Here is a 15,915-nt window from a genome sequence, read left to right as displayed (position 1 = left end):
AAACATTGTAATTTGATACTTGAAAATGAAACAAGCACGCATTTCGATAGACTCAAAACTTATTAATTTTGATATTTACACTGTTCTTAATATTTCACAACCCTATTATTCACTTGACAATTTATCCATACCTGTCTATAACTTTCTCTTATTATATAGGAACTATTTGTGAATGTTTTGAATATTAATACTGCCGCAGTTCTTTAAAACATCTCTCACTATTTCTTTCTCCAGCAATTCAATAAAGTTATGTTTATTCTGTATTTATATAATGAAGTTTTATATTGTATTAAGAGGATATAAAAATAATGTAAGTTCGTATATAACGTAAGAAGGCAGTGAACTCAGATATGACGGCTGATAGAAATGTATGTAAGAGTAGTTATACTGTGAGTATGATAAGTGTTTTGTGTGGTGACGAGAATTTACTAATTTTTTAACAAGTACGTAGAACTGAAATTAACTTATTCCGCTAAAACATGAGATATAAAAAGAAAAGAAAATTAATTACAATGGATTTATATGAGAATAACATTGATATATTAGAGATGTAAATTAAATTAAATAAGTCTATGTGTAGGCGCCTATTGCCGTATTTCGTCAACGAAAGGACGAATGGAATGACAAAAGAAAGTAATTTTTTTTACAAAATTAGGAAAAGTTAATCCATACATACGAAGTTGATTTTTGTTTACTAAAAACACTCAAATTCTATATTACGAACACTGTGACTTATTTATTTTATCCAGTAGTTAATCAACTGTTTGTAACATCATGTTCCAAAACGTAGTTATGAGATTGTAACATCATGTTTATTCTTGAGTAATTTCAATGGTATTAATGTTCTTGTTTTTATTGTTTTTACCATGACATGTATTATTTTGCCACATTTTGAAAATGCTTGAAATCGTTATACGAGCATTACATTTAATTTGTCAAAATATAATAAAATTAAAAATTTGCTATAAATTACAAATAGGTTAGTTCATTCACTGTCTCATTCTCTCTTAGCTAATATTTTGAACTAACTCACACTAGGACCATGTTCAATGTGTAAGCATTTAAAAATTAATGGTAATTTTTAATTAAAATTTCTCATACTCTGCTAAACCATTAAAAGGTTAATACACCCTTCTTTGATAAAGATAAAGAAATAAGCATGAAATAACCTGAATGTTCTAAGAATAGTTATAACAAATTAATCACAGTTATAATTTTTTTTATAATAAATGGTTAATCTGTAAATTTATTACAGACCTCTTAATGGTGTCTAATATAGTCACAAAGTGAGAATACAACTAACACTGTGTAAACATGGGTTGTGTGCACGTAACTCTCCACACTAGTGTTTATTTTTCTAAGTATACTCTACGTTTTAACCGCTTCAAGCTGAACATCGGAACTACTTATATAATTGTCAGGTATAAACTATAAAAGGCAACGATAAATGCTACGTGTGCACAATAACATGAGACCCATGTGGAATACGATGTAAAAACTTTCATCATTTAACTCTTTGTTTATCGAGCATTAATGCATTATTTCAAGAGTTAAAAAGCAACTAGTATCTGACGGGCAACTTATGGCACCAAAATCGTTTAAAAACATAAAACAAGTATTTGATATTTTAGCCTTCTGTAAATTCACATTTACACGTTTTTCGTTCATCTGAGGTAACATTACTTAACTTTTTTGTACAGCGTACATAACCCTGTAGTGACGTCATAGGACAGGCGTCATGTTATCGTGCACTAGTATGTTGTAACAAGTACTTGTTGATTGCACTGCAGTGGGAGGCACTAGAGCGCCGGCTAGGGGCAGTCCTTGCTCATCATTTTGCTGAACGCCTTAGGAATGTCTTCGTTGGTCTTGGAGACGTTGCTGGTGCCTAGCAGCGAGGGCGCGGGGATCTTGCCCGTCTGGATGCCGTGCGCTGTCTTCAGGAGGTCGTAATTTATCTTCTCTGACACTACTGAGTCTTTACTGTAAAATTATAAGTTTTATTATTATAAATTTAAATATTGAGAAATGATGAAGTAAGATATAGGGAATCAATATGAGATGTTGTGATGTAAGTACTTGTATTGCGGGTGCGAGGTGACGAAGTGGCGCATCCAAGCGGCCATAGTGGCGATGTCGCCGTGTGCACGTCGCTGGATCAGCTTGAGGTACTGCTGCACGGAGCAGTGCGTGTCCGCGTCCACGTCCATGCCCGACAGGTACGACTCGATCAGCGGGATCAGCCCGGGGAATATGCCCTCCTGCTCACACATAGATTTTTCATAAAAATAGAAGCTAAAAAGTGTAAACAGGTCATTAAAAACATATCGACAAGTGGCGTTAATACCTTGCCATTGACGATTTCGTCAATAGACATCTCAGCGTACTGGTCGCTGGCGTCGGGCGCGTGCGGCGTGAGGCCGGGCGCTGCGGGCGCGCCCACGTCGCGGCGCCACCAGAACCGCTCCGACAGGCAGGCGCCGCGTCGCTGTGCGCGCTGCATGTTCTCGTCCACCTGCATCACAATACTATCAAATATTTCGTAATTCGAATACCTACGTCAAATAATCATTTTCCAATACGCTTCGCGACGTTGTTCATTTTTTTTGTCATTTAGTTACATTAATGACCCTTAACTGGTATTGTAAGGTACCTTGCTGATGGGCATGACAAAGTTGAGTCTGTAGGAGAGTATGACGCGCGTGAGCAGCACCACGAAGCAGACGTAGGCGGCGTTCTCGAAGTCGGTGAGCTGCGCCTCGCACGGTCGGAACTCCACGCGCCACCCGATAGACGAGTTGGGCGGCGGCGGCTTGAAACGCATCGTCTGCCAGTTCGTCGACTGGATGTTCTGTATACACACGTATTAATATAACTGGTATATTTTCGATGAATTTATTTACTATAAGTTGTAGGCATAGGTTTCCATACTTCAAAATGATCGGTGTCATTCTTGTCATCCTGATTAATCTTCTCCGAGAAGAGAGAGACGGTGTCGCGGATGAAGAGGTGTGCGACGTGCAGAGCCAGCGGGTGGTCGATGCCACCCTCGCGCAGCCGCCGGTATATCGCAGCGTCGTGCACTATCGGAATGTCGTTATATCTGAAACATTACGTTTCTTATAACAACTTTAATCACTTTTATACGTGCGCTTAAATGGGAGTTTTTACTATTCGAAATGTTTGCTACAATAAACGATGAACCAACTACCTTCGTTCTGGAAGGATAGAAATCAGCCATCGCTTTAACCATGCAGGTTGTAGACTGAATTAGGCGAATAAACATGTTATTTAAAAAAAAAATTAAACATCTTTCATTGAACTTAGACGACACACCATATTATAGAATAGATGCTATCGCTTTGTTGCTGTATCACTGCATAAAAATACATATTTATATCAATGATATAATTATATCACATAAATCTTCCATCCCTCTTCCGTGACTGTAACTTCACGCTACTTATACAAAGATAACAGAACATGATTTCATTTGAACTGTAGTTTCTGATAAGTCACTATGATTGTGTATGTTATTTATTCATAGTACAAACGTAGCGTCATCACTAACTTACGTCATCGTCGTATAATCGTTACAAAAAACACTCGTTTTTTATATCTTACAAAATGTTGAGCAAATTATCTCAATGACTAGGCAGTTTTAGTCGAATGTTGGTCACGGATTTTGCATTGAAATCTAAAGGGACGTAAAGTATTTCTCAAATAAACTGAGACGTAACATTAATTGTTATAGGTTGTCTCGTTTGTTACACAAGAACAAGAGATCAGATATACATATTATCCTACTCCGGTTTTGAATCTATTTATTCCCGCTCTTTGTTTTGTATATTACGAAGTAACGTAGGTTTATATATTAATTAAAAAATAATTGTAGTACAAATATAAATATATAAAATAAATATTAATTTAAAATTGAGGTTTACTTTTCATGATCCGGTGATAGATACGAATCAATGGAATCGTATCTGGACTTCTGTATGCGGAACTTATTGGTCTTGAGTGGTTCAATGCCGCGCTCCTCGCGCGTGCGACAGTCCACTGAGGCCGAGATTACGTTCCAGCGGCAGTCGACGTCGGTCAGGAAGCCGCGGTATATCGGAGATGCCGCGGACAGTGCCAACTAAATTGAACACAGCCTCATAAATTATATTTTTATTGAACCATGATACAAATAAAGCGTTCAGAAATTATGGATTTCTGTTTGTCCTTTGACCCTTATCTCTAGCATCTTTTGCCTAACCATATTAGAAAACCAAATAGTATACTCATCATCTCCCTGTCCTTATCCCACTCATATAAGGTTAGGGGACCAAGTTGCATTGCCCAAATCATTGATAATAAACTATTTCAGAATACAGTGTTGTTATTTTTAATACAAGCATTCATACTTTACCATGATAGGACATAGCGGTGCAAGCTGATCATACAATGTCCGTGCTTCAGTGATGCAGCAAGCCTGGAATGTGAGCTGCAGGCAGCAGCAGCCCATGCCGAAGCCCATGGCATCCATGTACACACAGTCCGGTAAAGCTATCCCTGGCTCCAGGACATGAGAGTTGTCCACTGGTATTTTAGTATTTAAATCCTTAAAAACTTAAAATAAAAAAATATTGTTACATATTTACACTGTAATAATTTTATTTATAACATTTAAAGATACAGATAATATTATAATGTTGCATTTTATTTAAGGTAAAAAAAAATTCATAACTTTTTTCTAATGTAGATGTTATTGGGTCAATGACTTGCATCTTTTAGACATGACATTTTGCATCTATGTAGTATTTTTAGTCACCTAGGTGAATTTTTTGTTCGTATCCGTGACACTGTAGTCAAAAAACTGCATGAAATTATAAGCAAAAACAGCAGTATTTCAATATGTTAGTGATAGCTAAGTTATTTCACAGTAGCTTTAAGCTTTTACTGTAGGGGGTCTCAATGTGGAATGATAATATGCACATTTATTGCCCCTGTAATGCAAGATGTGATGGATGTTCCAGCTGTAATATTTTTAAAATTTACTTACTTGGTATGTTAATAGCTACTTTTTCCCCTCTTCGCTCTCTTATATTCGATGTTAATGTTTTAAAACGAGGATGTCCCGGAAAAATTGCTTCATCAGGGAAGTAATGGGATAGAGTTACTCCAGTCTTTGGGTTGGGGGTAAATGGTGGACTTGTAAAGTTTGGGCAACCTAATCTAAAATAAACATATTATTATGTAGTTTAAAATAAGCTATTATTAAATTTACAATTTATCAATAAAAAATGATTTAATCTAGAACCTTGGGAAATTTGTGATACTCATTATCACTTCTCCATTATTTAACAGTGTACTGGCTTCAGCTCTACGATATTGCATATTTGCTTCTACAATATTAAAATGAGCTAATAAGCCACCATAAGGTTTTCCCGGAGTGCCTTCGATCATGTATGCTCCATACTCAGGACGCCATAATGATTTAACATCTAAAATGAGAACTTCATATTAATGTTTGTTTCTCAAATATGGTTAAGTAAATCATATCAAACAAAAGACAAATGAGTAATTGTTTAGGCAACAGGCAACATGAGATTTCCTCCTACTAAACTGGCAACAAATGACTTTTATTTTTCTTTTGTCTATTACATAATATTTATCACAGACACAATATACAGCAGTAAATCATTAAAAGACATATATTTTTCAGTTTTATAGACAAAGATCAGTTACTCCAGTCTTTGACTGATTGGATATATGGTCTTTGATTGACATAAATATTGGATAAGATGATAGAAAATAATAAAGATTGGATAAGATGATAGAAAATATCACATAGCAAAATATAAGTAATTATAGTACCTACCTAATTTCTTATCTAATGTAATATAATTATAATCCATAGACTTTGAGTAAGTGTTACTTTATATATATTGGATGATTATATTATGGGCATGAATAAATCCATATATGAATGTATAGGGGTATATTTATAGGGGGATTTCTAGTTAAAAAAGTTATAAAAAAAATTCTATTGATCTGCAAGAACCTGCTGGCTCTGGCTTTTATTAGAGTCATGATTTACTCGAGATTATACTTGAATTTAAAATTAAACAATAAACTTTGTTATAGATACAAATATTATTACACAATATCATTTAAAATGTACAAGATTTAGAAAATATGAGTTATATAGTGTGTTGTTAGTTTGATAAAATATTTAATTGCAATGTCTTCACTAGTTGCAATAAAATAGTGCAAGTACCATAATTATATACAATATACCAATAGCACTTAAAAGAATTTGCATAAAAATTGAATGAATACTTATGAGTAAATAAAAATTATGTAAAATAATTACTCTGTGGATCTGCATGCTCCTTTTCTTGCAGTTTTGGTAACAGATCATCAGCTCTCAAACTGACAGTAGCACGTTCATTTTCATCATCAAATTTTACTATTATGTATTCAACCTATAAATTCAATATTAATGTTACATTTCAATGTAACAATTTAAGGAAAAACACATTACAAATCATTTTTGATCAATGGCATCTAGTCTTTGGGAAACTAACCTCATCTCCCCATTTTAAAACATCTCCAGTCCGTTCTCGCAGTTTACTGTATAAGTTAATAAATTGTTCTATTCCGTGTTGACGCACGTGTTCTGCCAACGCCTTTGTTTCTTCCCATGAAAGAGGGCTACCTTCAGTCAGCAAACCCATATTTACAACTTGAATTCGTTGAAAGCACGTCCTAGCTTTAAGCAAACTTTTGATGTTACTAAAAACTAAATTTTTCCTTGGAAATATAGAAAAAATGTTCATCTACTAACACCAATACAAAAATATTAAACTAACACGAATAAGATGTTAAAGTCTCAAAATGTATTTCACAATAATTTTGATTTCATGGGTAAAAAGTGCAAATCATTGATACACAAGTTAAACAATATTAATCAGGTTTTTCAACATACTTCAACACAAACCCATGAATACTACTGAAATGAAGTTATGATTATTGAAGTTAAAGATTTTATGACAACAATCAACTGTCACAACAAAAGTCACTTTGACATAAGCCAATGTCCAATTGTTAAATGTCAATGAATAACATATTTTTGGAGAAAAAAAATTAGGAATTGTTTTATGTTATCTTCTGAAAATAAAATCCATAACGTACACTGAAAAAACATATTTACACCTACCACATAATCTTGGCTCTTTTGAATTTCAAAATAAGCTTAAAAGTTAACATTGTGAATGTTGCCAGCATTGCCACTGACATGTGAAAGTGATAGATAGAGGATTATCTGACAGAGAGTGACAGAAGTGATGACATTTTATTATATTCATGAAAATGTTGTATTGTTTTAGTATTGGTTAGCTTTTGAATTTTAACTAAGAATAAAAGAAAATGTCACATTTAGTGTGTGATTGAAACATATATTTTGTCAGAAGCTACTATATCCATCAAAATGGTACCAGTAGCAATCGAAGGTTGCACCCAGGGTGCTGAAGGTGGTGGAGCCCGCGGAGGTTCTATTTCATTAGCCCTTTTGATTGACTTTATTGTACAAAGAACTTACGATGAGCTCACAGTGTTGGCTGAATTGTAAGTAACAATTTTGCAAATATATTAATGCTTCCTGCAGTTATATTTTTAACTATGTTTTATGATTATTTATTTTAGATTACCAAGAAAAACCGACATTGAACGCAAAATTGAAATTTATAAATTCAGTGCCCGAACAAGACAACTATTTGTAAGGCTACTCGCTCTAGTAAAATGGGCGAGCAGTGCAACTAAAGTGGATCGGTCAGCTCATATTATGGCTTTTTTAGACAAACAAGCTCTACTGTTTGTTGAAACTGCTGATGTGTTAGCGCGGGTGGCTCGTGAAACCCTAGTTCATGCTAGGTAAGTATAATTTTAGTTTGCCTATGTGTTCACACACTGAGTGTATGGATATACAATTGAATCTGACTAGGCAAGTAACCTCTGGTGGGTCTACCCTAGACAAGCTGAGCATCAGCCGAGTCAAAACTCTTTTAGCATGGACCAACTAATGAGCTTCAAACAAGCTCGCTTTGAGCACTTGCTTGATTGTGCTTCATCTATTGTCAGTTTTTTACAAACACAAAGGGATTTGAATTGCACTCACACTGCAAAAAACTATGCGTGAGGAGAGTGATTGTTGTACTGTCGTTGTAAATCCACACTTTACACAGTGATTAGAGTGCTCAAGTTACTTTTGACTTGACTAACGTAGACCCACCTCTATATGTGAGAGACAGTGTCTGGTCCTGATGTACGAATTTGTATAAGCAAGAAAAATGACATGGTTCCTTATACTCTCACTTATCCAGGTTCAACAGTCTTTAATTACCGTACATTTAATGAATATTTTCATATTTTAGGCTTCCGACATTTCATATGGCAGCAGCAGTGGAAGTTCTTACATTAGGTACATATAGCCGACTTCCAGCTGTAATTCGTGAGAGATTGGTGCCACCACCATCTTTGACTCCAGCCGAGAGACGCTCCACTTTACGTGCCTTAGCTCATGTTGTCCGTCAACGTCTTACTACAGCCTCATTACCAACTGATGTTAGAAATTTAAAGGTATAATTCCAATAAGTAATTTTCAAAAGATAATTAATTAATCTTATTCATGATTTACATATTAGAATGATATTTTTACTTTATTCTAGGTTGAAAATGGTAGAGCAACTTTTTCTGTTGGTCAAGAGTTTAGTGTGTCACTAACAGTAATGGGTGATGCACCTAACTTGCCTTGGCGCTTATTAGATATTGCTATTTTAATCCAAGACTACGAGACTGGAGGTAGGTTAACTAAATTTCTGATGTTTCTTATGATGTTAACATTCTAATTTTTGATACATTAAAGTATCTCAGGATTTCTAATAGGGTTGCCATGTTTAATGATGCCAGAAGTACTTAAAATTGAAAATTTATTTCACAGAGGGTAAACCATTAGTTCACACATCACAACTAGCTTGGTTGCGTGGTGTTGCGCAGGCGCGACTGGCAGCAGCTGGATTGAGTGGGGCTCTCACTGCTTTGCGCTACTTCTGCCGCTCGTTGTCTTTAGAATTGCTCTATACACAGACATTACGATTGTGTCGTGACCGCCTGGCAAAACATTTGCAAGTCGACAAGTATATACCCGGCCAGAAGCTTCAAGTATCATATTGGAGGTAAATTAATCAGATAAAAATCAGCTATAGCATCAAAGTCAAAATTACTCTAAAATACAAAAGTTCTGTTAGGAAATTTTTATTTAAGTAATATAATTATATGATTATACTCAGTTACATTGTATTTAGGGAGCTAGGCTGCGAGTTGGGATACCGCGTGATAATTGGTGCGGAGGCGGAGTCACTGTCCGTGTGGCATGTGCCGGCGCTGGCGGGAGGCGAGCGCGTGGCGGCCGCGCTCACCCCGCATGCGCCCTCTATGGAGCGCCTGCTCGCCCACACTGTTCATGTGCGCTCACGGCAACGCCTCAATGACCTCAAAGTGCTGTTCAATGACTTAGGGGTGAGATGTTTACCTTTTTTTATTCATACAAGACAATGTAACTTATTTAATGTCGCCCGCGGTTTCGTCGTCGCTGAATAAAAAAAAATACGTAATAAGTAGCCTTTGTGTTCTACCTCTATGCCAAATTTCATTGAGATCCGTTTAGCTGTTTTGGAGATACCTTTAAACAAACATTCAGCCATCTAATCTTTCTCATTTACAATATTAATAAGATTTCTAAGACTTTTGAGACCCATAATTATAAATATACCAGACATTTTTTACTTACAGTATTGATTATAATATACTCAAAACCCTATCCTGTTTCCTTCCCTCTCTGAACCTGAAGAACAGTATTTATTTACAGTGTTGCGTTTGTGTAGGTTGAGTGCACAGTGAGCGGGTGGCCGTGCGTGCTGGCGTGCAGCGTGGTGTGGCCGTGCCTGCGCGCCGAGCAGCTGCTGGTGTCGGTGGGCGCGCACGGCGGCCGGCTGCGCGCGCGCGTCCCCGCGTACCCCGCTACGCCGCGCATGCCTGAGCTCGCGGCCGCACTCGCCGCTGCCAACCTCCCACTTGTTAAATCATTGTTAACGCAACTCAGGTCTCTCTTACAATGTTTTGCAATTGAATATTCGTTTTGGGACCTTATCATATCACTAAAATGACCCGAAGTTTAGCGGTAATTCGGACTAACAGAATCCCTTTTTCAGGTATTGGCTAGTGGCCCGTCGATGTGAGAAAACTGTGCAACACTTGCCAGCAAGCGTTTGCGAACATCTGCCGTTCCTTCACGGGCCGGACCACCCCTTGAACAAGCTGTCTACTGATCGGCTCTACGTCACTTTACACCGGCACACTGATTATCTACTGGTTTGTTACAGTAGTTAAGAGCTTACAAATTTGATATCTTTCTTTCTTTCTTCCTTAAATGAATCTAATTGTTTGTTAGATAGTGGAAATGAAGGAGGTTGCGGCGGGCAGCACGGCGACGACCAGCAACTGCAGCAACAGCGGCAGCGCGAGTTCCGTGGCGCTCGCCTTCCACCTCGCAGGTGCCCGCCGCTGCACGCCCGACGAATGCGAGGACGAGGTCAGTACAGATTTACCACCACAAGTTACACAATGAAAATACAGGAATTCCAAGCAATGAATAAAGTAATAACGAAAAGTTTTCTGATATAAACAATATACATATTAAACATCAGTTTTCATGTGAACCACTTTGAATTTAAAAGCAAAAGCAGTATCATTGCATTTTATATCTTTATCGAGAGTGTTTCTTCTTTTGACAAAAGTATTTTGTTCTAGAGCGGTGCGACGAGCAGCGCTAACGCGTCGCCCGCCTCGCGCGCCTTCCTCAAGCTGCACTCCCTCGTCGAACTCGATACGTTCACGCTAACGCACGGACCATTCACACCACTCGATACTCCCGGTAACATATTTTATAATAACTATACTATTATGGAAATTCTTTTGCAGTTATACGTAGGCATAAGACCAAAAGGTCTGCTCCAAATTTGAATATTAATCGTCGGTCATTAAAAGTTTTAAAATATTCTGTTTGTTTATCATGTAATTGTGTATGACTTAATCATATATGCAATGCAGGTATGCAGGCGGGCAAGCGCAAGTTGGCGTCGGCGAACACTCGCGCATTGCGCGTGCGCCAGCCCGCATACTTCCTGCCCGAGCTCGCGCACGTCGTAGCCGCTGCTGACGAGCGCGTGCCTTTCGTCAACCTCGCACAGGAGGTATATTTTGTTTTTGGCTGTTGACTCGATACGTCTCCCTCTGCACCCTTTAAAAGCCCGCTAAACCTAAAACAAGCTACGATGTTCCGAGCTGCCATGATATTTTTAAATACAATACTTTGTTAAAAATCATTATTTCGAATCATATGTAGAGCTCTATTGATGTGTAAGTATTTATTCAACGTGTTAATAATGTATAAGTTGGCGGCGCGCGGCGTGACGCACGGCGGCGTGATGCCGGAGTGGAGCGGGTCAGCGCTGGGCATGCGCATAGTGGCGTTACCGCGGCCGGAGGGGGCGAGCGAGCGAGCCGCGGAGGCGCTGCGCATGCGCCTGCTCGCCGCCACCATACGTCTCACTACCAAGAACCAGGCTCGGGTCTGGACCGCTGAGATCGTCTTCCACGGATCGCCTATCAGGACGCCCAATCCTAAAGAACAAGGTCCGTACTTTTGTTATCTGTGTTTCAATTTTTGCTACTACGAGATTTATTTACCTGGTATATTGTGATCAGTAAATTAGGTTTTGATAAACAATATTGTTGCATCAGGCGAGAGGCGGTGCGTGTACCTGCAGTACGAGCTGGGCACTGACGCGGGCCGCACTGCGGACGCGTTCCTCGCAGACTGGGCCGCAATTGTGCATCTACACACCTTGCTCTATGATTTCATGCTAAGACCCGCACAAGGTAGCTAGCCATATTAAATACATGTTAATTAAATTCTAAACATTTATTTTGATCGAATTAACACATTTACTGTATATAACGTTGAAACATTTGTGTTCTGAATTGTACTATAAATAACTAAATTTATGTTTTGATTATACATTTTTTTGCTGTTGTAACGATGAAGAGCGCGAGACTCTGTGGCACGGCATCTGCATCCGGTCGTACACGTACCGGTCGCTAGTGCTGGGCTTCGGCGTTGCGCAGCGTGCGACGTGCGTGCTGCAGTGGGCGGCGGGCGCGCACCGCTACACCGTGGCCACGCCCGCACACCAGCCCGCCGCCAACGCGCACCACCTGCTGCACCACCACCTCGACAACTACATCAATTGGTAACTTTATTCATACCCTATATATCACTGTTTTACAAATGTTTTCAACTATGTTTTTATTTAACTTATAAAATTAGATAACATGAGTATTTTCCGTATTTTCCTAAATAAGTATCCTAGGTCAGTTTTCTTTTTTCGAAATTGAAATAATATCAATAGAAAAAAATGTTATATAAGGTTTCGTTTACATTAACTATAACTTGTTTGTGAGAACCAGTCACTTTTTAAACATCTGAACCGTTTGCTGTTCGCTAGTTTAAAGTAAACAATTATCGTTTGTTAGGCACAAGGACTTGATGTCGTTCGGCGTGGTGCTGCGCGAGACGTACGCGCCGCTGCTCGCGTTGAGCCGGCTGCCCACGCTGCCGCAGCTCGGCCTGCATCACGTGCGCACGCAAATGCCCACGCCCACATTCACGCTGCTCGCCCACTCCTGGCGGAAGGTAACAAGATCAACATTGAAGTTTGATTAAAACTAAAGAATGGTAGCGTGTTCCATTTATTCCATTAACTTAAATGTATGTGATGTAAAAGTGTTTTAAAAGTGTTTTCGTAACAGTTAAAGTACAAAAATATCGAAATACGTTATATTTTATTTCGCCATGTACATAAACATTGTGTTGTCAGATCCGCATAATCTACGCGGGCGCGTACTCCCTGGAGGTGGGCATCCGCGGCGGCAACATGGTCACCATCAGAGACGGCTCCTACTCCAAGTTCGACCGCACCACCGTTGTCGACGAGTTTGCACCTGCTCTAGGTCTTAAGGTATTTTTTTCATGTTATAAGGTGCCACCTGAATTCGCCGAAATAGCGAAGCGACCGATGCCATTTAATCATTTAATTTTATTTAAAACATTACTTTCAAGCTTAAATTAAATTCAATTTGTTATTTAAGTATTAAATGACTAAAATGATTCGTTTGGACAGACTTTCTTGTCCAGATATGTAGATGACAACATCAGTGCAAGACTGTTGGCGGAGGAAGAGAATCCTCCCTCACCCATGTCTCCAATGCCTCCAGGTAAATAAATATTCTGCATAGGTTAAAAACTACGTACTAACATTGCATTAATTAATTGTTATAAAGTAAATTTGTATTCAATGGATTATTTCACGAGACTATATATTTAAATATAACATATAAATGTATGTCTAGGTGGTCTGCGGTTCCCGGCGCCGCTGACGCCGCCGCAGCCGCACACGCCGCATTCGGCGCCCGTCACACCGCACCCCGCTTCGCCCGCACAGCACCAGGTAAGTGCGCTTTACATGTAATACGCTTGTACTAATGTACTCGGTTCTAATGGATACTCTTGTAAAAAAATCGTCCAGGCAATATTTATTTACGTTCACTAGGAACCTGTTTGAACTCCTCATTTGTTACAGATGGGCGGTGGTTCATTCAACCTGACGTCTCCTCCGGGCGGCGGCACGGGCGGGTCTGGTGCGGGGGTGTCGGCATCACCCGCATCCCCACTCGCGCCTTCACCCCTCGCGCCCGCCGCCTCCCCACACCCGCCCCCGACCTCGCCGTATACACCCTGGCTCGGCTCGCCCTCTCTGCCGCGCCCCTCGCCGGGGCACCATCCCTCTCCGCGACATCATATCGATCATAAAGGTATTTTTATTTATTTAAACAAACATTAATTTTATATGAGACTGTATTTTGAAATAGGCTTCCATAGGTGTAATGTAAATTTTCTAATTTTCCTTTAAGTACCTATTTTTTCGAGGTGAAAAGCTGTTTAGTCATAGAAATACATTATTTTGTTTGCAGGGCCGCAAGTGAGCTCATCTACGACGAGCGGGTCCCGCGGGGGCGGAGTGCGGGGAGGCGCGGGAAGCTCGGCAGCTCCACTGACCGTGGCCAAGCTGGAGCTGCTGTGTACACCCAGCGAGCCGCCGCCCGGCGCACCGCCCGGACCGCCCCTTGCGCCGCTGCAGCGCTTCCTCGCCTGCGTCTACCTCAAGCGCACGCTGCCGCGCTTTATACAGCAAGAGGAGTTTGTGAGTTCGCTTGTACTTTCGCAAAAATGTTAACGAAAAAAAACTGTTTAAATTTTTTGCGTAGATGAACAAGATTGTAAGTATATAATTTATTTGAATATTGATTGAATCTCTAATGACTGAATTGTACAGTTATCGCTGGTGTGTATGGAGGCGACGAGTGTGACGTTCCGGTGCGAGAGCGCAGGATTGTCGGCGCGCGTGGCGCTGCATCCGCAGCACATGCAGTCGCTGCACCTGCAGCTATCCGTGCTACCCGAACACAAAGAGATACTGTCTCCAGATGACTTGCAGGTATTCTATTTATGTTCCTTAAAGTATCTAATATTTAGTAGCCCGAATAATTTAATTAATAGACAAGTCGTTAAGTCTTTTATTGTATCGGTATAGGTGATGGAAAAGTTTTTCGAAACACGCGTGGCGATTCCGCCGTACCGGTCGAGCGCGCTGCACGGGTGGGCGCGAGCATTCGGTGCCCCGCCGGTGGCGTTGCCCTCGCTGGCAGCTCTGATGCGCGCCGACCTAGCGCCTGCCGCTCTCGCTGCGTCCGCGCCCGCGCCCCCGCTCTGGCAGCTGCAGTGGGCGCTGCGCATCCCGCCCGCTGCGCCGCAGATCGTGCCCGCCGGACATCCCGCTGTACTCAATGCCAAAAACAAAATATTGTTCTTTGTAAGTTTATTTAAATACTATAAATTACGAATAAACACCAGTTTGCCAAGATGGATCATAACATCGTTCATCAACGTTGTTCCTCTTGTAGATTTGCCTGACACGTGGCGACACGCAGCTGGTGCTGCCGCTGGTTTACGACTCGCAGAACAATAGCACACAGCTCGCAGACAAGCGCGACGCCCAGCCTCACCTACTCGCCGTCAACCTTCATCTCAAGCGGTGAGCACACCCGTACTACGCTCCTTACTTTAATTACCTTTATTCGATATTATTTTCTAAGTTTATATATTCTAAGTATTTTGTCTTTTCCTGTTGTCTTTTATACAATCGTGTTACCTATTGATAATTATGTTATCCCTTATTGTAGGTTCAGCGAATTCAATCAGACGCACTCAGAGTGCACTCTGTGGCCGGCGGTGCGCGACTTGCTGACCAACTTCACGCTGCCTCAGGAGGCGCCTCCCGCCACCGCGCAGCCACCACCCTAGCCGCAACACTCCCCTCACCCGCACTCGCATCCGCACCACGCGAGACGCATGCATCTGTGACCGCCTATTGGACATTTTTGAACCATTAATTCTGTTTGCATTATATGTGTGCTGTTAGAAATAGGAAGATATGGACATTGCTGAAACCATTAGTGGCATAAAGTACCTGCGATGTATTTTAAATGATACTAAGGTTATAAATGTACGGTCATTTGTAGATGAGCCCTGCATTCCTGAATTAAATTATTTATATGGTCTTACGACGGGCCTCGAATATGTTATTTACATATTTGTAATTGATGATGATCGCGGTCATACGTCATAAGTGATTGAAAACTTTTCTAGACAAATAAATTAAATTAGAAATAAATTATTTAATTGAGTTAATT

General features: G+C 40.0%; 2 protein-coding genes across 4 annotated transcripts; one reads left to right on the top strand and one right to left on the bottom strand.

Moving 5' to 3' along the window:
* Nucleotides 1-1,348: 1,348 nt before the first annotated feature.
* Nucleotides 1,349-6,993, bottom strand: LOC106712465 (glutamate--cysteine ligase catalytic subunit). 3 transcript variants are annotated; one of them, XM_045685998.1, is made up of 12 exons: nt 6,977-6,993; nt 6,576-6,760; nt 6,362-6,473; nt 5,306-5,489; nt 5,048-5,220; nt 4,415-4,614; nt 3,945-4,141; nt 2,932-3,103; nt 2,654-2,851; nt 2,348-2,515; nt 2,080-2,261; nt 1,349-1,983 (listed from the first exon to the last, which is right to left on the bottom strand). In XM_045685998.1, exons 2-12 carry the CDS (start codon nt 6,723-6,725, stop codon nt 1,812-1,814), a joined length of 1,908 nt encoding a protein of 635 aa, XP_045541954.1. In that variant the 5' UTR covers nt 6,726-6,760; nt 6,977-6,993; the 3' UTR covers nt 1,349-1,811. The 3 variants fall into 3 exon arrangements, with proteins under 3 accessions (XP_045541954.1, XP_045541951.1, XP_045541950.1); XM_045685995.1 differs by lacking the exon at nt 6,977-6,993 and adding an exon at nt 6,861-6,936; XM_045685994.1 differs by lacking the exon at nt 6,977-6,993 and having other exon boundaries at nt 6,576-6,850.
* Nucleotides 6,994-7,328: 335 nt separating this feature from the next.
* Nucleotides 7,329-15,788, top strand: LOC106712248 (mediator of RNA polymerase II transcription subunit 14). The gene is made up of 24 exons (XM_045686715.1): nt 7,329-7,614; nt 7,693-7,920; nt 8,421-8,625; nt 8,715-8,847; nt 8,987-9,221; nt 9,351-9,564; nt 9,930-10,147; nt 10,257-10,416; nt 10,496-10,636; nt 10,855-10,978; nt 11,155-11,297; nt 11,499-11,739; nt 11,848-11,985; nt 12,152-12,356; nt 12,640-12,799; nt 12,984-13,124; nt 13,287-13,380; nt 13,516-13,613; nt 13,746-13,977; nt 14,137-14,366; nt 14,499-14,660; nt 14,757-15,035; nt 15,127-15,257; nt 15,406-15,788. The coding sequence occupies exons 1-24, from the start codon at nt 7,478-7,480 to the stop codon at nt 15,524-15,526; spliced, it is 4,170 nt and encodes a 1,389-aa protein (XP_045542671.1). The 5' UTR covers nt 7,329-7,477; the 3' UTR covers nt 15,527-15,788.
* Nucleotides 15,789-15,915: the final 127 nt, after the last annotated feature.

The sequence above is a fragment of the Papilio machaon genome, chromosome 3 (genome assembly GCF_912999745.1).
Source record: "Papilio machaon chromosome 3, ilPapMach1.1, whole genome shotgun sequence".
In the NCBI taxonomy this organism is placed as follows: Eukaryota; Metazoa; Arthropoda; class Insecta; order Lepidoptera; family Papilionidae; genus Papilio; species Papilio machaon.
Note: the sequence above shows the minus strand (reverse complement) of the source record. Positions and strands in the feature narration are given on the sequence as shown.